Source organism: Erythrolamprus reginae, chromosome 1, assembly GCF_031021105.1.
Source record: "Erythrolamprus reginae isolate rEryReg1 chromosome 1, rEryReg1.hap1, whole genome shotgun sequence".
Classification (NCBI taxonomy): Eukaryota; Metazoa; Chordata; class Lepidosauria; order Squamata; family Dipsadidae; genus Erythrolamprus; species Erythrolamprus reginae.
Window position 1 is genome coordinate 13,017,943 of NC_091950.1, and position 20,706 is coordinate 13,038,648.

At 44.1% G+C, this 20,706-nt stretch overlaps 1 protein-coding gene across 4 annotated transcripts in view; it reads right to left on the reverse strand.

Annotated features, from left to right (window-relative positions):
* Window positions 1–718: 718 nt before the first annotated feature.
* NCLN (nicalin) overlaps window positions 719–20,706 on the reverse strand; it is a 48,548-nt gene continuing 28,560 nt past the window's right edge. Inside the window, exons 8-15 of one of the 4 annotated variants that reach the window (XM_070744695.1) lie at window positions 18,218–18,357; window positions 11,892–12,070; window positions 11,253–11,340; window positions 7,205–7,243; window positions 6,900–7,060; window positions 5,421–5,474; window positions 3,969–4,047; window positions 719–1,309 (exon numbers count right to left, since the gene is read on the reverse strand). In XM_070744695.1, coding sequence (XP_070600796.1) covers window positions 1,250–1,309; window positions 3,969–4,047; window positions 5,421–5,474; window positions 6,900–7,060; window positions 7,205–7,243; window positions 11,253–11,340; window positions 11,892–12,070; window positions 18,218–18,357 — 800 coding nt within the window. In that variant the 3' untranslated portion in view covers window positions 719–1,249. Of the gene's footprint in view, window positions 1,310–3,968; window positions 4,048–5,420; window positions 5,475–6,899; window positions 7,064–7,204; window positions 7,244–11,252; window positions 11,341–11,879; window positions 12,071–18,217; window positions 18,358–20,706 lie in introns of all 4 variants that reach the window. The other 3 variants (XM_070744681.1, XM_070744671.1, XM_070744687.1) reach the window with 3 other exon arrangements.

A 20,706-nucleotide genomic window follows, 5' to 3' on the forward strand; every position in this document is an offset into this window, starting at 1 on the left:
AGTATGTTACTATGAAGTGCAAATGGTTGATTTTTAAATGAAACAGGGGTTTTAGAATGTGATAGTTTCTAATTTTTTACATGTTTTTAGATTTGATGTTTTTAGTATTTTAAACGTTACATTTCTCACATGTTGTATTTGCCCTGTTGTAAGCTGCCGGGTCCCAGCAGAAGGGCGGCATAGGAATCTAATAAATGAATAAATGGAATACTGTGTTCAGTTCTGGAGACCTCACCTACAAAAAGATATTGATGAAATTGAACGGGGTCCAAAGACGGGCTACAAGAATGGTGGAAGGTCTTAAGCATAAAACGTATCAGGAAAGACTTCACGAACTCAATCTGTATAGTCTGGAGGACAGAAGGGAAAGGGGGGACATGATCGAACATTTACATATGTTAAAGGGTTAAATAAGGTTCAGGAGGGAAGTGTTTTTAATAGGAAAGTGAACACAAAAATAAGGGGACACAATCTGAAGTATTTGGGGGAAAGATCAAAAGCAACATGAGAAAATATTATTTTACTGAAAGAGTAGTAGATGCTTGGAACAAACTTCAGCAAACGTGGTTGGTAAATCCACAGTAGCTGAATTTAAACATGCCTGGGATAAACATAGATCCATTGTAAGACAAAATACAGGAAATAGTATAAGGGCAGACTAGATGGACCATGAGGTCTTTTTCTGCAGTCAGTCTTCTATGTTTCTATGAATGTACGTCAAAATCAGGCAAGCTCACAGATAAGGGTTTTTTTTAATAATAGTTTAATTTACATGTGCACATTTTTTAAAAAATCAACCACGTCCCCCTTTCAAGTTCTCTTGACAGGCAGGCGTGGGGCCCTCCCCACTCCAGGCTCCTGCCCCTCCCCTCCCTCCCACCCCAGCTTAGAATTATGGCACATGTTCTTTTCTCAACCAGCAGCAACAGGTTGATGGAAAAAAAAATAAGTCATTTTATCCAGGAGAAGGTTTTTCCATCTGTAGTGGGTAGAAATCGTGTCCAAAGGTTTGATCAGGGGTTGGAAGTCTCTCTGCGGTTCCGCGCCAGGAAAAGAGGGAGGAAAAACAAGGATGTGGGAGTGTGTGGTGGTTGTTGTTGTTGTTGGCTTTGGTGGGTTTTTTTGTTTAGTTTACCATCTTGAGCTTTGCGTCCTGTCCCTGCAGGGGACGAGAGCAGGAAGAAGGAAGAAGAGAAGCAGGATCCGACGGAGGAAGAAACGACACCAGGATGAGATTTGTGCAGTTCTTTCATTGCTGTTTGGATTTCCGAGAGACCCTTTGGACCAGTTTGTAAAGGAGGCCAAAATGCTAAAAAAGGGGGGCAGAAGGGAAGACAGAGTGAGCAAACACCCAGCTCTACCTATTTGTGTCTCCACAAAAATAATAGCAATAGCATTTAGACTTAAATACCGCTTCACAGTTCGCCCAGGTTCGCCTGGTGCACCAGTTGTGGCCCTATTTGGACCGGGACTCACTGCTCATAGTCACTCACGCCCTCATCACCTCGAGGCTCGACTACTGTAACGCTCTCTACATGGGGCTACCTTTGAAAAGTGTTCGGAAACTTCAGATCGTGCAGAATGCAGCTGCGAGAGCTATCATGGGCTTTCCCAAATATGCAGTCTGCATTGGTTGCTGATCAGTTTCCGGTCACAATTCAAAGTGTTGGTTACGACCTATAAAGCCCTTCATGGCACCGGACCAGATTATCTCCGGAACTGCTTCTGCTGCACGAATCCCAGTGACCAGTTAGGTCCCACAGAGTGAGTCTTCTCCGGGTCTCGTCAACCAAACAATGTCGCTTGGCGGGACCCAGGGAAGAGCCTTCTCTGTGGTGGCCCCGACCCTCTGGAACCAACTCCCCCCAGAGATTAGAATTGCCCCCACCCTCCTTGCCTTTCGTAAGCTGCTTAAAACCCACCTCTGCCGCCAGGCATGGGGGAACTAAGATACACTTTCCCCCTAGGCCTTTACAATTTTATGCATGGTATGTTTGTATGTATGACTGGTTTTTATATAATGGGTTTTTAACTGTTTTTTAGGATTGGATTTTGTTGTACTGTTTTACTGCTGTTGTTAGCCACCCCGAGTCTGCGGAGAGGGGCGGCATACAAATCCAATAAATAATAATAATAATAATAATAATAATAATAATAATAATAATAATAATAATGATGATGATAGTGCTTTACAGCCCTCTCTAAGTGTTTGCAGAGAGTCAGCCTATTGCCCCCATTAATCTGGGTCCTCATTTTACCCACCTTGGAAGGATGGAAGGCTGAGTCCACCTTGAGCCTGCTGATATTCGATCTGCCAAACTGCTGGCAGCGGGTGATCAGAAGTAGCTTGCAGTACTGCACTCTAACTACTGCGCTACGGAGACCGCCTTACAATTTTTTGAAGGCCAAAATAAGTGCTTGGCCTTATTTTTGGGAGGTCTTTATTATTTTGGGGCGTGTGGAGCAAGAATGAAGCTCCTCTTGCGGTCTTACTCGATCCTCTGTCTCCCTAACCCAGTGTTTCCCAACCTTGGCAACTTGGAAGATATCTGGACTTCAACTCCCAGAATTCCCCAGCCAGCATTTGCTGGCTGGGGAATTCTGGGAGTTGAAGTCCAAATATCTTCAAGTTGCCAAGGTTGGGAAACACTGCCCTAACCAGAGGAAATGGCAGGGACCGACTGTACATGCGGATAATATTTTCAGAAATTCAATTCAATTTATTAGATTTGTATGCCGCCCCTCTCCAAAGACTCGGGGCGGCTCACAACAATAATAAAAACAATATTCTAGCGAAAACAAATCTAATATTAAAAAGCACATAAGGGCTTATTTTCGGTGAAACACGATATGTCGGGAATGGTTTTTGTTTTTTTAAAATCCAAACTTGGGCAACTTTTAAGACGTGTGACCTTCAACTACCAGGACCGTGTGTGAAGCAAAACCAGGAAGTGTTGGTGCATCAAAGCACGAGACATTATAAAGGAAGTTTATGCCATGTCAATCTGGGATCAGTATCTAGATTTAAGTGTGTGTGTAACATATTTTTGTTGAATTGAAAATGAAGGGAGACTATATAGATCTATTTCAAGGTTGTTTCCTCTCATCAGCTAGCCATACCCTCACTGGGATTTGAACCCGAGTCCATACAAATCCAATTAATAAATAATAAATCTGCAGCTTTTGCCTTGTAAGGCAGACAATTAACCTAGAGGCACAGGGAGCAGCTATAGTTTGTCGGCTATGAAAAAATTAACTGCCTTGGATATGGCCCTGAGTTGGGCCAAGAGGCAAAAGGAAGCATTAAACTCCTCCCATATTTGGGTATAACAGGGTGATTCGACAGAAAAAAACATAGGTGGATGGATAGATGGGTGGGTGGGTGGGCAGGGTGGATGGATGGATGGATGGATAGATAGATAAAGGTATATAGATGGCTGGCTGGCTGGCTGGACGGACAGACATAAAAAGATAGAGACATAGATATATAGTGGTATCACAGGTACTTGACTGCTTCAAAACTTGACAGACTTTGTATTCTGTGTCTTTTGTCATTGAAAATGTTGTCCATGTAATCGCCTTTGTTTAGGACTCAACATACCGCTGTAGGAAGAGGGGGGACGGCTGTGGGAAACGGACAGGAAGTCAAGCCATGCTGGTAAAGTCACTGACATAGGAAAAGGAACTGACAGGACGTCTTAAAGTTGCCAGGTTTGGAGACCCCTGGCCTAAGGTATCAGCGTTCCATGTGCCTCAGGCGTATAGTGATGCCCATCACATAACCCACCGAAGCGTCTTTGGAAACTGCTGGCTCCCTTAGCTAAGAAATGGAGCTGAACACCGCTTCCTAGTCGGATATAACTGGACAAGGCAAACCTTTTATCTTATCAGCCTAATCCAGCAGGGTCCCACTCCTTCATTTCATACTGCAAAAAATGCTGTAGCGAAGCAGCGTGTGTGGGACTCACCTGGACAGCAACATACGCCACACCTAGGTAGGCTGCTATGCAGAGAGCCAGGAGCAAGTCGAAAATGGCCGGCTTGACCCTGCAAGACACAAGAAATGTTCTCACACCCAGTCATGGGACGCTGGAGATCCCCTTCCTCTGTCCAGTAATGGGCTGCTGCCCCAACGGTGGTAGTGGTGGGGACGCAGTGGGGGTAGTAAGTTGATGCCCTATTTATTGAATAATTAATTGTTTTTTTATTGTCCTTCTCTAGTACCTTAGTACAGTGTTTCCCAACCTTGGCCACTTGAAGATATTTGGACTTCAACTCCCAGAATACCTCAGCCAGCAAATGCTGGCTGGGGAATTCTGGGAGTTGAAGTCCAGATATCTTCAAGTGGCCAAGGTTGGGAAACACTGCCTTAGTATGATCCTTAATTACTTTTAAAATAGGAAATAATCAAACAGTATGTTTTTATCCATAAACGCTTTAATCGTTTTAATCATTATCTAGAACTGAACTTTTATAGCCATGAAAGAAAATTGAGCTACTTGCCTAATCTGTTCTCATACTGAACCTTGTGGGTCCTGTACAAAACCTTAAAATGTTACTGCGCTCCTTCACCAATAATGCTGTCTATCATTTGTCCTATTCAAATAATGGGTCTTAATCATCTGAAAAAGAATCCAAGCACCTTGAAAACCTATCTTCGTTGGTAAGCCACTCCCCCACAGTCACATGACCTTTAAGCCACGCCAGTCATGATTGCCAAGTCACTCCCACCTTGTCACATGGCTGGCAAGCCACCCCTATCTGGTCACATGACCATCAAGCCACACCCACAAAATAAGCCATGCCCACAGTGAAATATTTTGGCAGCCCATCATTGCTTCCATCTAAGACCTCTTTCTTCTCTTACCTCTTGGTGTACCCCCAGCCCCAAAAGACAGGCCCAATTTTGATGCTTGCCATCCATCCAGAATCACTACGATGCAGCATACAAGTTTAACATCGTCTATTGGCTACTAAAACTCTCCTGTTTAATCTGTTTATGGTGTGTTATGCAGGGACAGATTTTGTATTGTTGTTAGCTGCGAAGTCGTGATGGACCCATCGTGACCCCACAGACAATGTTCCTCCAGGCCTTCCTGTCCTCTCCCATCCTCTGGAGTCCACTGAAGCTCACACCAACTGCTTCAGTGACTCTGTTCTGCCGGGCTCTATGGTAAGAGTCTCCCGAAAATTCAAGGGTACAAATTTCAGACACACACACTTGAAAGTTCAAAAACAATGTTCTTTATCCCAAAAATTCAAAAGAAACAAAGCACCCTTTTTGTATTATATTGCCTCAAATCTGCTAACATAAAGAATGTGCTTTTTACGCACATTCTTTAAGACTTTTTAAAGTCTTAAACGAAAGGCCCGGGGCCAGTCAAACTCCAAAAGATGTTTTGCTGTTGTTCCACACTTACCTGTATGCATTCATTACTTGCTTCAGCTGGTCATAGAAAACAAATTCAGGATCCCTGTACATAGGTATATATATAAAAAAAAGAAATATCAAGGAGTGTTAAAAGAGCGACGAATAAATCGAATAAATAAATAAAGGCAGGACTGAAAACCCAGGGATGACTTTATGCCAAGAGAAAACATACTTATAGGCAAAGTTGGCTCTTCTATGACTTGTGGACTTCAACTCCCAGAATTCCCGAGCCACTCCATGCCAGCTCAGGAATTCTGGGAGTTGAAGTCCACATGTCATGGAAGAGCCAACTCCGCCTATCCCTGGTCTAGGCCATACAGGTATTCCTAGAGTTACAACCATTTCTTTAGTGACCCTTCAAAGTTACAGCAGCACTGAAACACGTGACTTAGGGCAAGTTCTCCAGATGACCATTGCAGCATGCAGGGTCCTTGGTCTCTCTGAGCTTACGGACGTCACATTACCAAACTAGGTAACATCATCAGAGCTAAATGATGAGTGGTCTGAAAATCATGTCCTATGAGGAACGGTTAAAGGATCTAGGGAGGTTTAGTCTCCAAAGGAGGAGACTTGATAGCTGTCTACAAATATCTAAAAAGCTATCACAGAGCAGAGGGATCAGCATTGTTCTCATTAGCACATGGAAGGACTAGAAACAATGGAACAAAACTGCAAGGGAGTAGATTTAGATTACATATCAAAAAAAACTTTCTAACGGCAAGGGTGATAAACCAGTGGGACAGTTTGCCACAGGAAGTGGTGGTCTCGCCTTCACTGGAGGTCTTCAAACAGAGACTGGACAGCCATCTTTCTGGGATGGTTTAATATATCCTGCATTGGACCCAATGACCCTGGAGGTCCCTTCCAACTCTATGATTCTATGATAAATAAATACTCATATAAATACCGCAGCTAGAATATCGCTAGCGCAAATGTGGAAGAATGAAAAGATCCCATCAGAAAGCCTAATTATAGACAAAATATACAAATGTGTAGAGATGGATGGAATCACAAATTCAATTAAGGGAACTAAAATCAAAGAATCAAAACGATCATGGTACAAATGGCATGAATGGATTCAAAAGAAAAACTAAAAATATTACAATACAAAGTAACAGTATATATAGAAAAAGTAGTAAATACCTTATGAATGTCAATAGAAATGAAGAATATTCCCTCTTTCCTGTTATTTTAAGTATGTATTATACCAAGGATATATATAATTGATTAAATATGTATTATACCAAGGATATATATAATTGAATGTATACTATTAAATAAGTGATATAGAGAAATGGAAGATATATACAAAAGGTAATAGAGATGGAATAAGATCTGTAAAACTTAAACAAAACATGTGAGAAATATTTTTGAAAACAATAAAGAATTTTTTAAAAAAAAGATAAATAAAGGGGGGGGGATGAGGGTCCGGTTGAACCACCTGGGAACCCCACTGCCCCATCCTCACCGCTTGTCTGCTTTGACGTAGTGCTGCTTGACATCTTTCAGGTAGCGGCTCAGGTAGTACTCCAGAGTGTTGATGAACGTGCTGTCTTTGTCCACCAGCTGGGCAGCCCTGGGTTGACTGCTGAGCCAGTCCATCACCGACTCCATCTGCTCCTGCTGAATCTGCTGAGTCAGGGGAGAGGGGAGAGAGGAAGCTGGACGGTTCTGCAGATGAAAACCCCCAAACATCCTCCTCTCCCTTTCACCCTCCCACCTTCCCTCCTCTCTCTCTCTCACACCCACAGAACCCTCTGGCCAGAAGCTTACCATGTGCTCAGTGAAGATCTGGAGGTCAGCAGGCACGCCCTAAAGAGGGGAGGAAGAAAAAAATGAGAGCTGAAGAAAATCCTGTTATGGCAACAGCAATTATTATTATTGTTATTATTGTTATTTATTGGATTTGTATGCCGCTCCTCTCCGGATACTCAGGGCAGCTAAAAGCAATAATAAAACAGCATATAATAATAATCCAATATTAAAAACAGTTAAAAACCCATTATTATAAAAACCAAACATACATACAGACATACCATGCATAAAATTGTAAAGGCCTAGTGGGAAAGGGTATCTCAATTCCCCCATGCCTGGCGGCAGAGGTGGGTTTTAAGCAGCTTACGAAAGGCAAAGAGGGTGGGGGCAATTCTAATATCTGGGGGGAGTTGGTTCCAGAGGGCTGGGGCCGCCACAGAGAAGGCTCTTCCCCTGGGTCCCGCCAAGTGACATTGTTTAGTTGACGGGACCTGGAGAAGACCCACTCTGTGGGACCTAACTGGTCGCTGGGATTCGTGCAGAAGGCGGTCCCAGAGATAATCTGGTCCAGTGCCATGAAGGGCTTTATAGGTCATAACCAACACTTTGAATTGTGACCGGAAACTGATCGGCAACCAATGCAGACTGCGGAGTGTTGGTGTAACATGGGCATATTTAGGGAAGCCCATGATTGCTCTCGCAGCTGCATTCTGCACGATCTGAAGTTTCCGAACACTTTTCAAAGGTAGCCCCATGTAGAGAGTGTTACAGTAGTCGAGCCTCGAGGTGATGAGGGCATGAGTGACTGTGAGCAGTGACTCCCGGTCCAAATAGGGTCGCAACTGGTGCACCAGGCGAACCTGGGCAAACGCCCCCCTTGCCACAGCTGAAAGATGTTTCTCTAATGTGAGCTGTGGATCGAGGAGGACGCTCATGTTGCGAATCCTCTCTGAGGGCTCCCAAAGATGTGCTATGTCTTACTTTCCGGGGATGTCTTATTTTATTTCCAATTAATTGTATCCTGTGTCCTGCTGCAGCAAAAATGCATTCAAACACGCAGCCGCATGTTGGATGCGTATTGGATGTGTTTTAAAACTAATTGATGCAGCGTTTGGGGATGCAATTTATGGACAGCAGTGTTATATATGTTCTGTTCAGGAATGTTGCGAAACGAAAGGTCTCCTATGTCTTAATTTCAGGGGATGCCTTATATTATAGAACTGCAGAAAAAATAATGGCTGCCAACCTGCCTTCCATTGAGGACCTGTATACTGCATGAGTCAAAAAGAGGGCGGGGTAAAATATTTACTGACCCCTCGCATCCTGGACACAAATTGTTTCAACTCCTACCCTCAAAACGTCGCTACAGAGCACTGCACACCAAGACAACTAGACACCCAGAACAGTTTTTTTCCCGAACGCCATCACTCTACTAAACAAATAATTCCCTCAACACTGTCAGACTTTCTACTAAATCTGCACTTCTATTCTACTAGTTTTTCTCATCATTCCTTTCACCCATTTCCTCCCATGTTGACTGTAAGACTGTAACTTGTTGCTTATATCCTAAGATTTTTATTAATATTGCTTCTTCATTGGTTATTTGACCCCTATGACAATCATTAAGTGTTGTACCACATGATTCTTGACAAATGTATATTTTATTTTATGTACGCTGAGAGCATATGCACCAACACAAATTCCTTGTGTGTCCAATCACACTTGGCCAATAAAAATTCTATCTATCTATTAGGCAATTCTATGAAACCTCTCCTATGTCTTACTTTCGGGGGTGACTTATTTTCGGGGAAACAGGGTACTTAGCAATAGCACTTGGATTTCTATACATCACAGTGCTTTAAAGCCCTCTCTAAGCAAGAAAGAGACGTGTCCTAAGTGATGGAAGAATTAAGTGGAATTTAAATTAAAGCCACCCTCTTCCACAGGTCTGTGAGCTGTTTTAATAAAATGTGTTAGCTGGGAAAGGAGCTTCAGGCCGTGGTAGAAAGGGCTCCCACCATACGAAATTCCTTGGCTGATGGAGACTGCAGTTGGCTCTTCCTGCCACCACTTTTCCATTTGTGAAAGATGGTGCCAGAGATATCCTGGACCATCTCATAAAGCAATAGCCTCCAACCTTTGGGTCAACAGGGACCAGTTCCAGGGCAAGAGTTTTTTCCCCCATGGATCGGGGGGGGGGGGGCATGCTTTGGTGTGCTGCCTGCGTCTTGTTAGTACTATTTACATAACTGGTTGGGTTTGGCAATATATAAACAATTTAACAATATATGTTTAAATATATTAAAATACTATTGCTTGAAGAATTAGTGCTGCAGTTAGCCATAAAAGGGAGCAAGAAGCCCGATTCTTCTCTGCTATGACTGTTACGTTCTCGGTTATTGCTGTGTGCTGAATTCTGATTTTTTATTCTTATTCTTCTTATTATTATGTCAGTACAACACAGCAAACGAGATCACTATGCTGGATTTTGTATTTCATCACCAGTCGTGCGCTTCCAAAGCACCTAGGATTGCGTGATGTAGCGGCGATCCCAGTAAAGCGGCCTTTTGCAATTGACAGATGGAGATTTTGTCAATTCCAATGGTTTTCAAATGTCCGCTGAGATCCTTTGGCACTGTGCCCAGCGTGCCAAGGACCACTGGGACCACTTTCACGGGCTTATGCTAGAGTCGTTGCAGCTCGATTTTTAGAACTTCGTATTTCACTAATTTCTCTAGCTGCTTCTCCTCAATTCTGCTGTCCCCTGGGATTGCGATGTCGATGATCCATGCTTTCTTTTTCTCCACGATCACAATGTTGGTGTGTTATGCTTCAGAATTCGGTCAGTCTGAAGTCGGAATTCTCACAGTAGTTTTGCTTGCTCATTTTCGATCACTTTTTCGGTATTATTATTATTATATTATTATTATTAATTGGATTTGTATGCCGCCCCTCTCCGAGGACTCGGGGCGGCTCAGAACAATATAACAATACAGCGGTACCTCTACCTAAGAATGCCTCTACTTAAGAACTTTTCTAGATAAGAACTGGGTGTTCAAGATTTTTTTGCCTCTTCTTAAGAACCATTTTCTACTTAAGAACCCGAGCCTGGAAAAGTTTTCCAGGAAATTTGAGAGCGGCACGAAGGCCCCGCCAGTTTCCTGCCATTCCCCCTGGGTTTCTCTCTCTGGCGCAGTGTATGGAAGGCAGCCTCGCACTGGGTGTATGGGAAACGCATACTTCTCCTCGCCGCCTCAGAGTCCCTCTTTTTTTTTAAAGCGTTAATAATAATAATAATAATACTGTAATAATAATAATAATAATAATACAGTAATAATAATAATAATAATAAATAATTTATTAGATTTGTATGCCGCCCCTCTCCGAAGACTCGGGGCGGCTCACAACAGTAATAAAAACAGTATACAATGGAACAAATCTAATAATAAAAATTATATAAAAAACCCCAACTATTAAAAACCATACAACACATACATACCAAACATAAAATATAAGAAAGCCTGGGGGAGATGTCTTAGTTCCCCCATGCCTCACCTCACCTTCTTCCTTCGGCAGTGACTCCCCTCCTCCTCCTCCTCTTCTTCCTCCTCCTCCTCCTCCCACCCAAATTCTGAGATTTTATTTCTTTCCTGATGGGTTTGCACGCATGATTTGCTTTTACATTGATTCCTATGGGAAAATTGCTTCTACTTTCAAACTTTTCTACTTAAGAACCTGGTCACAGAACAAATTAAGTTCTTAAGTAGAGGTACCACTATACATCTAAAAATCCAATTAATATAGCTAAAAAGACTTAAAAACTCTGATATAATTTAAATGGTTTATGTATATCTTGTGGGCACGAAGGGACTCAAGGCTGATGACGCCTTTGACCCCTCCATCGGTCTCAGCCGTCTCCTACAAGGCCATTCCCACGGACCATCACCCTCTGATTTGGGGGCAGCGAAGTGAGTGGTGTAGCACCGCACCCTAGACTGAGCAGCCCCACCCTCTGCAGATGTTTCCAGCAGCCGTTTCATCCACCCTAAGACAAAACTCCTCTCACCTTCTCTGTTAAGTTGTAGACCACCCTTGTCAGAGCCTCTACAATGATCCGGGTGTTGCGGGTTAGGATTTGGAGGTTCACCCGCGGCCTAAAAGAGGGAAAACAGGAGCCGGGTCAGAACTAGGTTTCTGGGAAAGGAGACACGCTGAGGTAGGTGAGGCTTCTGAAACAAGGGCACTTTGCACAGGATCACAGCCCACACGGGATCGAGCCCAGTTTAGACGATGGGATCAACATTTGGGGGACACAGGGTGTCCAGGGGAAAAGCATTTTGAAATTCCCGGACATTTCCCTGTAACTTGCGATCCATTTAAGGCGCAGCCGCAGATGAATCTTCGGAGAGGGGCGGCATACAAATCAAATAAATTATTATTATTATACCAAACGGCTAAGCCATGGAGAAATATCGATAGCTGAGAAAGCGAGTTCTTGCCACAGTTATGTTCATTTTTGCTTGACTCTGCCAGGCAGCACAATCTGTTCTTTTCTACATGATTTTTCCCTGACTTTTAAACATTTTAACACAGTTTGGTTTCCCCCCCCCCTGATTTATTCTGTTTTTTTCATGAATTCCCTGATATTTCCTGAACCGCCAATTTCCCGTCAGTCCATGTGGCGCCTCCTCACCCAGCAGCTGACCTGACGTCCATGATGCTGTTGCGCAGGCCGTCGCGGTGGCTCTCCAGGTGAGAAACCGTGAAGGATGGGAGGCGACGGATGGCAAAGCGTTCATGCTCCCAGGCCAGCATGTCTTCGGCCAGATTGATCTTCTTGTGTACCATGGAGAACCTCACCTCTGGGAAATGGTGGGCGATGACCTGGAGATGAAAGAGGAGATAGACGAACAGGGTCAGGAGGGGAAGCAGTGCAGGATCTATCTATCTATCTATCTATCTATCTATCTATCTATCTATCTATCATCTATCTATCATCTATCTATCATCTATCTATCTATCTATCTATCTATCATCTATCTATCTATCAATCATCTATCTATCATCTATCTATCTATCTATCATTTATCTATCTATCTATCATCTATCTATCATCTATCTATCTATCATCTATCTATCTATCTATCTATCTATCATCTATCTATCTATCTATCTATCATCTATCTATCATCTATCTATCTATCTATCTATCTATCTATCTATCTATCTATCATCTATCTATCTATCTATCATCTATCTATCTATCATCTATCTATCATCTATCTATCTATCATCTATCTATCTATCTATCTATCTATCTATCTATCTATCATCTATCTATCTATCTATCTATCATCTATCTATCTATCTATCTATCATCTATCTATCTATCATCTCGAAAATTCAAGGGTACAAATTTCAGACACACACACACATTTGAAAGTTCAAAACAATGTCCTTTATCACAAAATTCAAAAGAAACAAAGCACCCTTTTTGTATTGCAAAGAGCACTCTCCCCCAAAACAACCTTGTAGGCTGTACAAGTCCCTTAATCAGTCCTTAAGTACTTAGCTAGTAGCTATGAAGAAACGTCACAGCCCTCCTTCTTCCCACGAAGTGAAACACTCACACACTTTACTCTGCTTTGGTGTCAAAGGCGTGAAATATCCACAAACAAAGTTCAGACACAGCGAGGCACGATCCTGAAGAACTTTGATCAGATAATCTTCCACAACAGCCAAACTAGCACGCTGCTATTTATAGCAGCAGCTCTAATTACTGGAGCCCCATCCAACACAGGTGGCCTCTCTTATCTCCTGTAATATTTCCTCAATTGGTCTCTTCGATGCATAAGTCTGCGCCTGCATGGGTCTAACACTTCGTCATCCGAATCGACCGAAGATAATGGAGATTGGCTTCCTGGGCTGTGTGCCAAGCCCCCCTCTTCCAAGTCTCCCCCACCTTCTTCTTCGTCCGAGGAAACTGCACTACCTGACTCTGCCGGCAACAAAACAGGCCTAGGACATGTTGACGTTTCCCCTGCCTCCACCTCCACATTCCCTGGGGCAGGAGCTGGGCCAGAGCCAACCACAACACCTATCATATACCATATAAAATTATAAATAAAAAGAAGTCAAGAAAATCTAAATTCTAAAACCCTAATTAAAACTTGCAATAGAGCAACTCAACAACACGTGTACATACCCTTCATACAGAATCATATTCATACAGGTGGTCAACCTAGTTGTTGATTTAAGGGTCCCAGGTCTTCATGGCCTTATGAAAAGCCAGCAGGGTGTGAGCAGTGCGGCCATTGGGTGGGAGTTGATTCCAAAGAGTCGGGGCAGCAACAGAGAAGGCTCTCCCCCGAGGTCCTGCCAGTCTACACTGCTTGGCTAACGGGACCCGGAGGAGGCTAACTGTGTGTGCTCTAATTGGTCTCTGGGAAGTATGTGGCAAGAGATGGTCCCGTACATAATCTGGCTGTAAGCCATATAGGGCTTTATAGGTAATAACCAACACCTTGAATTGTGCCCTCCAGAATCAATCAGAATAGAGCCAGAAGGGAGCTTGGAAGTCTTCTAGTCTAGCCCCCTTCTCAAGCAGGAAACTCTATAGTCGTGATGGCGAAACTATGGCACGAGGGCCACAGGTGGCACATAGAACCCTCTCTGCAGGCACACCAGCCGTTGCTTAGCTCAGCAGCACCACACATGTGTGTACTTCCCACCAGCCAGCTGATTTTTTTGGTATCTGCCGCACATGTGCAGAGGGTTTGGCACACCCCCAGGTTCCGGAGGGTTTCCTTGAGCCTCCTGGGGGATGACAACTATCTCGCCTGAGCTCCAGAGGCCCTCTGGAGGCTGGGAAACAGATCTGTTTCTGGACTTCCGGAAGGCCCGGTTTTTGCCCTCCCTAGGTTCCCGAGGCTTTTCTCGTGCCTCCTGGAGGGTGAAAACAGTCCCCCCCCAGGCTCCGGACGCCCTCCGGAAGTGGCAGGGAGGGTGCGTCACGGAGGCATTGCATTATGGATGACGGCATGCCCACGTGCAAGCTGTCAGACCTGCGTGCGCTTTCAGCACATGATGAGAACAAGGCTAGTCATCCATGCCCATTTTAGACAAATGACTGTCCAATCTTCTTTTAAAAACCTGCAGTGTTGGAGCACTCGCAACTTCTGGAGGCAATCTGTTCCACTGGTTAATTGTTAGGAAGTGTTTACTTAATAATAATAATACTGTAATAATAATAATAATAATAATAATAATAATAATAATAATAATAATAATATATTAAATTTGTATGCCGCCCCTCTCCGAAGACTCGGGGTGGCTCACAACAACAATAAAACAATGTTACAATGGAAACAAATCTAATACTGTATTTAAAAAAAACAGTTAAAAACCCATCATTTAAAAAAACATGCAACACACGCATACCAAACATAAAATGTAAAAGCCTGGGGGAGGTGTCTCAGTTCCCCCATGCCTGGCGATACAGGTGGGTCTTAAGTAATTTGCGAAAGACAAGGAGGGTAGAGGCAGTTCTAATCTCTGGGGGGAGTTGATTCCAGAGGACCGGGGCCGCCACAGAAAAGGCTCTTCCCCTGGGTCCCGCCAAACGACATTGTTTAGTCGACGGGACCCGGAGAAGGCCAACTCTGTGGGACCTTATTGGCCGCTGGGATTCGTGCAGTAGAAGGCGGTTCCGGAGGTATTCTGGTCCGATGCCATGTAGGGCTTTAAAGGTTAAGGGTCTACTTAAAACTACTTGGTTTTGGGGCTATTGCCACACACAGCTGGCTTAAAAAAGGATCAGGGTGAACTTTCAACTGGGTGGGAAGCTCAAATTCGGGTCCCCCAGTGTAGGTGCCAGGAGGGCTCCGGGAATAAATTGGAACTCTGAGGAATGCCGGGACTTGGACTCTGATTTAAATTTGGATGTTACCTGGAACCTTGACAATCTGTTTATCTGGGTTTTGGCTTTTGGAGAAAATTGTGGTCTTTTTGTTCCCTTCTTAGCTTTTTTTTATGGTCTCTCTTGAATGGTGTGAATATTCCTCCTCCTCCTTTCCACAAATCTCACCCCCTTCTATTATTATTATTATTATTATTATTATTATTATTATTATTATTATTATTACTATTATTATTACTATTATTATTACTATTATTATTATTATTATTATTATTAATTGGATTTGTATGCCGCCCCTCTCCGCAGACTCGGGGCAGCTAACAACAATGATAAAAACCAACATTTTTACAATCCAATTTAATAAAACAACTAAAAACCCTTATTATAAAAACCAAACATACACACAAACATACCATACATAACTTGTAATGGCCTAGGGGGAAGGAATATCCTAACTCTCCCATGCCTGGCGACAAAGGTGGGTCTTGAGTAATTTGCGAAAGACAAGGAGGGTGGGGGCCGTTCTAATCTCTGGGGGGAGTTGATTCCAGAGGGCCGGGGCTACCACAGAGAAGGCTAGCACTGAGGCTGTTACCAAGTTTGGTAATGAAACCTCCCAAAGGAAACAGCCAAGTTCGGAAAGCGCCAAGGACCCACTTCAACCCCGAGATACACACATTTTCTCTTCTTTGCATCCACTCTTTAAGCAGCCAGCAGATGGAGCCATTGCTCTGGGCATGACAGGTTAGTCCTTGACGAATGACTGGTTTGCTTAGCAATCATTCAAAGTCATGAATCCTCCAAAAAGGTACTTATAACCCAGTTTGGAAGTTCCAAAAGGGCAGTCACGTGATCGCTCAGCAACTGGCCTGCATTTACAGTTATGTCAATATCCCTATGACCATTTTTTGGGGGGCCAAGAAACTGACATTTATTTCCAAGTTTCAGGAAAAATGCCTTCATCATGCATTTGCTTAGTGACACTGGATTCGCTTAAGGACCGCTGCAAAAAAGACCACCCCATACAACTGAGTTGGCTACATAATGACTTGCTTTATGACCATCATGGGCTACATTAGAGATGTAAAGCAAGGACTACAGTAGCATGCTGGCTATGGAAATATTTCCTGACCCCTCGCATCTTGGATGTAAATTGTTTCAACTCCTACCCTCAAAAAGTCGCTACAGAGCACTGCACACCAAGACAACTAGACAAGAACAGTTTTTCCCTGAACGCCCTCACTCTGCTAAACAAATAATTCCCTCAACACTGTCAAACTATTCACTAAGTCTGCACTACTATTACTACTAATTTTTTCTCATCGTTCCTATCACCCATCTCCTCCCATTTATGACTGTATGACTGTAACCTGTTGCTTGTATCCTTAAGATTTTTATTGTTTCCTGATTTCTTATTTGTACCCTATGACAATCATTAAGTGTTTTACCTTGTGATTCTTGACAAATGTATATTTTCTTTTATATACACTGAGAACATATGCAGCAAAGACAAATTCCTTGTGTGTGCAATCCCACTAAAGAATTCTATTCTATTCTATTCTTGACAAATGTGTTTTCTTTTATGTACACTGAGACAATATGCACCAAAGACAAATCCCTTGTGTGCAATCCCACTAAAGAATTCTATTCTATTCTTGACAAATCTATATTTTCTTTTATGTACACTGAGAGCACATGCACCAAAGACAAATTCCTTGTGTGTGCAATCCCACTAAAGAATTCTATTCTATTCTTGACAAATCTATATTTTCTTTTATGTACAGTAGAACCCCGACTTACGAGACTTCCGGAAGGAGGCTCGTAAGTCAGAACGCTCGTATGACGAAACATTGTTTCCCATAGGAAACAATGTAAAATCAATTAATCCGTGCAACAACAAAAAAACCCGCTGCCGCCGAACGCGGAAGTTAGCGTTCAGAGACAGCTGCGAAGGGGCGCGCGTGTTTTAAAACGTGGCAGCCGGCCTGGGGGGCTCGGGGGCTTCCCCCCGAGCCCCCCAGGCCGGCTGCCACGTTTTAAAACACGCGCGCCGCTTTGCAGCTGTCTCCTGAAGCCAAACGCGGAAGTTAGCGTTCCGGCTTCAGGAGACAGCTGCGAAGCGGCGTGCGTGTTTTAAAAGGTTGCAGCCGGCCTGGGGGGCTTGCCAGCACCCCCCCGAGCCCCCCAGGCCGGCTGCAACCTTTTAAAACACGCGGGATACGAGCGCCAAGGAGCTGTCTCCTGAAGCCGAACGCGGAAGTTAGCTTTCGGCTTCAGGAGACAGCTCCTTGGCGCTCGTATCCCGAATGTGAGCTCGGGAGGCGAACAAAAATGTCGCTCCCCTCCCAGCTCTTATCTCGAGTAGCTCGTAAGTAGAGCTGCTCGTATGTCGAGGTTCCACTGTACACTGAGAGCACATGCACCAAAGACAAATTCCTTGTGTGTGTAATCCCATTAAAGAATTCTATTCTATTCTATTCTATTCTATTCTAGACAAATCTATATTTTCTTTTATGTACACTGAGATAATATGCACCAAAGGCAAATTCCTTGTGTGTCCAATCCCACTAAAGAATTCTATTCTATTCTATTCTATTCTTGACAAATCTATATTTTCTTTTATGTACACTGAGAGTATCTGCACCAAAGACAAATTCCTTGTGTGTCCAATTCCACTAAAGAATTCTATTCTATTCTATTCTGTTCTATTCTTGACAAATCTATATTTTCTTTTATGTACACTGAGAGCATCTGCACCAAAGACAAATTACTTGTGTGTCCAATCACACTTGGCCAATAAAGAATTCTATTCTGTTCTATTATACTCCTTGCAGATAGCTGGTCCTTTGTATTCTTTTAGAAAGTCATTGAGGCCCCAGACGAAACCTTCAAGTAGCCTCAACAACTCTCCTTCTATTCCACTCTACTCTATTCTATTTCCATATATTCTATTCTAATTCTATTCTATTCTGAAGAGACATGGCTCACTCCATTGTTTTCCTTATCGCAGCTTCCCAGAGGAGAGAGACAAGGGAAATGCACCAACCCAGGCTGGGGAAAGAGGCAGCTACTGCCCCAGCCCTCATCCCAAGGGCACCCCACCTCCCCTTTACCTGTTCCAGCTCCTTCAGGAAGGTGTGCTGAAGCGTCCCTTCTTTGGGAGGCTTGGAGACGTGTAGATGAAGACTGTTGCCTCTCCCCAGCGTGTCCAGGCAGAGGACAAACGCCACATTGTCCTGCAGCAGGCTGAAATCTGGAATGAAGAGAAGGCCGCACAATTACATGCAGTCCTCGACATACAACAATTTGCTTAGCGAAACGTTTGAAGTTGCAACGGCAACTGCCAAAAAGGGACTTGGCTAGTTTTCAGCCATAGGACCCTTTTGATCATGCGATCAGAATACAGACACTTGGCAACCAGTTCATGTTTACGATGGGCTGCAATGCCTGGAGTCACGTCCTCACCTCTGGCGACCTTCGGGCAGGAAAAGTCAATGAGAGAAGCCAGATTCACTTAACGGCCGTTGTTACTCAAGTTACCAACTGCAGCAAATCACTTAACAATTGCGGCAAGAAAGTTCGTAAAATGGGGCAAAGTTGACTTCAGACCACAGAAATGTTGGCCTCAATTGTGGTTTTAAGTCAAAGACTACCACCAACATCACATATAAGTCCAAATAAATGGCATAGAAGTCATATAAGTCCAAATAAATGGCATAGAAGTCATATAAGTCCAAATAAATGGCATAGAAGTCATATAAGTCCAAATAAATGGCATAGAAGTCATATAACATCCGAGACGCTCAGCGTGGGGGCGGGTGAGAGCCGCTGCGACCTGGGCGTCTCCTGAGGAGTCCAGCCCAGCTGAGGACCGGAGGGGGCTGCTGGCGGCTACTTAAGATCCCCCAAGACGCCAGAAACGCTGAGGAACATCCGAGACACTCAGCGTGGGGGCGGGTGAGAGCCGCTGCGACCTGGGCGTCTCCTGAGGAGTCCAGCCCAGCTGAGGACCGGAAGGGGCTGCTGGCGGCTACTTAAGATCCCCCAAGACGCCAGAAACGCTGAGGAACATCCGAGACGCTCAGCGTGGGGGCGGGTGAGAGCCGCTGCGACCTGGGCGTCTCCTGAGGAGTCCAGCCCAGCTGAGGACCGGAGGGGGCTGCTGGCGGTTTTTCTTTTCCGGTTCCGGCAGAGCAGCGGGAAGGAAGGAGGGATGCCGCTGCTCCGCCGGACTACGGTGATGACAACAATAATATAGGTAATTTTGAATTAGTTTGAACGCCAGTGTGCATATTTAGTGAGTTGAAAGTTCCTTGTCTCGGTGTCCGGTTCCTGTGTGTGCGTCCTCTCCTTGGTTTTGCCGTGGGAGAGTTAAGAGCTGGGAGCCTCGATCAGCTGGGGCTCGGAAGATGGCGGCCGCTGTGGAGCGAGCGAACTTGACAGCCAGGCAGACCAAGACGCCGAGCAGCTGTGCGGTGGGTGCGCTCGGCGCTGGAGGAGACCTGGCGGACGGAGGACCGACCATTGCGATAGGAGAGAGGAGATTGAAAGGAGGCCAAGGGAGGAGGACTGGTAGATCAAGGTCTGATGGTGGGAGAGTTTTACAGACATGGATGCCCCCCTCCCTAGTCTGGGGGGGGGAGAGAGAGAGATGCTGAATGATCCTTGACTTTTGAATAACCTCTGCCCCTGAGAACTTGGCACTTTGAAAAACTTGGCACTTTTGAGGAACTTGGCACTTTGAAAAACTTGGCACTTTGAAAAACTTGGCACTTTGGGAAACTTGGCACTTTGAGAACTTTAGCACTTTTATTAGTTGCTGCTGACCGTATTTCCTAATCGAATTGAATTATTCATTATTACCTATGTTTGTATTTTTATTGTTATTTTTATTCAGTTTTAATAGTGTTTTTAATATTAATATCGTTCTAAATTGCTATTTTTATACTGCTATCAATTTAATTGCTTTTTTAACATAATTGGGGTTTTATATAATGGGTGACTGGGGTACATATACTTGTGGGTATGAATGGAATGACTGGTATGATTGGGGGGGTGGGGGTGGGGGGGATATGGTATGGATGAGTTGATTGATAGTAGTGTGAATGACAGATTTGGCCCACCTGACGCTCGGGAGACAGGGGAGGGAGGGACACCGATCTCTGGGGTGGCAGAGGGTCGGAATATTTCAGTGTTGCTGGGCAGAGGCAGATATGATTCTAGATAGCTGGAGCCGCCACAGAAAAGGCTCTTCCCCTATATATCTTAAATTGGCGTATAAGAATAATAAAAAAGTGGGGGCACCAAGGCGCAAGCAAGTAATATATGTTCGTGCAGGCAGACAGGTGTGTGATCCAAGGACTGGCTAAATGATGGCAGAGTGAATTATAGGTAGATTTGCAAGAGATGAAAAATATAGTGGAGAATATAAGGAAAATTAAGAATACAAGGGTTAGGGAAATGAGAAGGAAAATATTACACAAGTGGTATCACACACCTGTTCAACTTGCATACTTTCAGCAGAAGGTTAAGCATGGGTGTCAAGATAAGGGGGTGTTTATGCATATGTTTTGGGAATGCCCGGTAGTGCAGACCTTTTGGA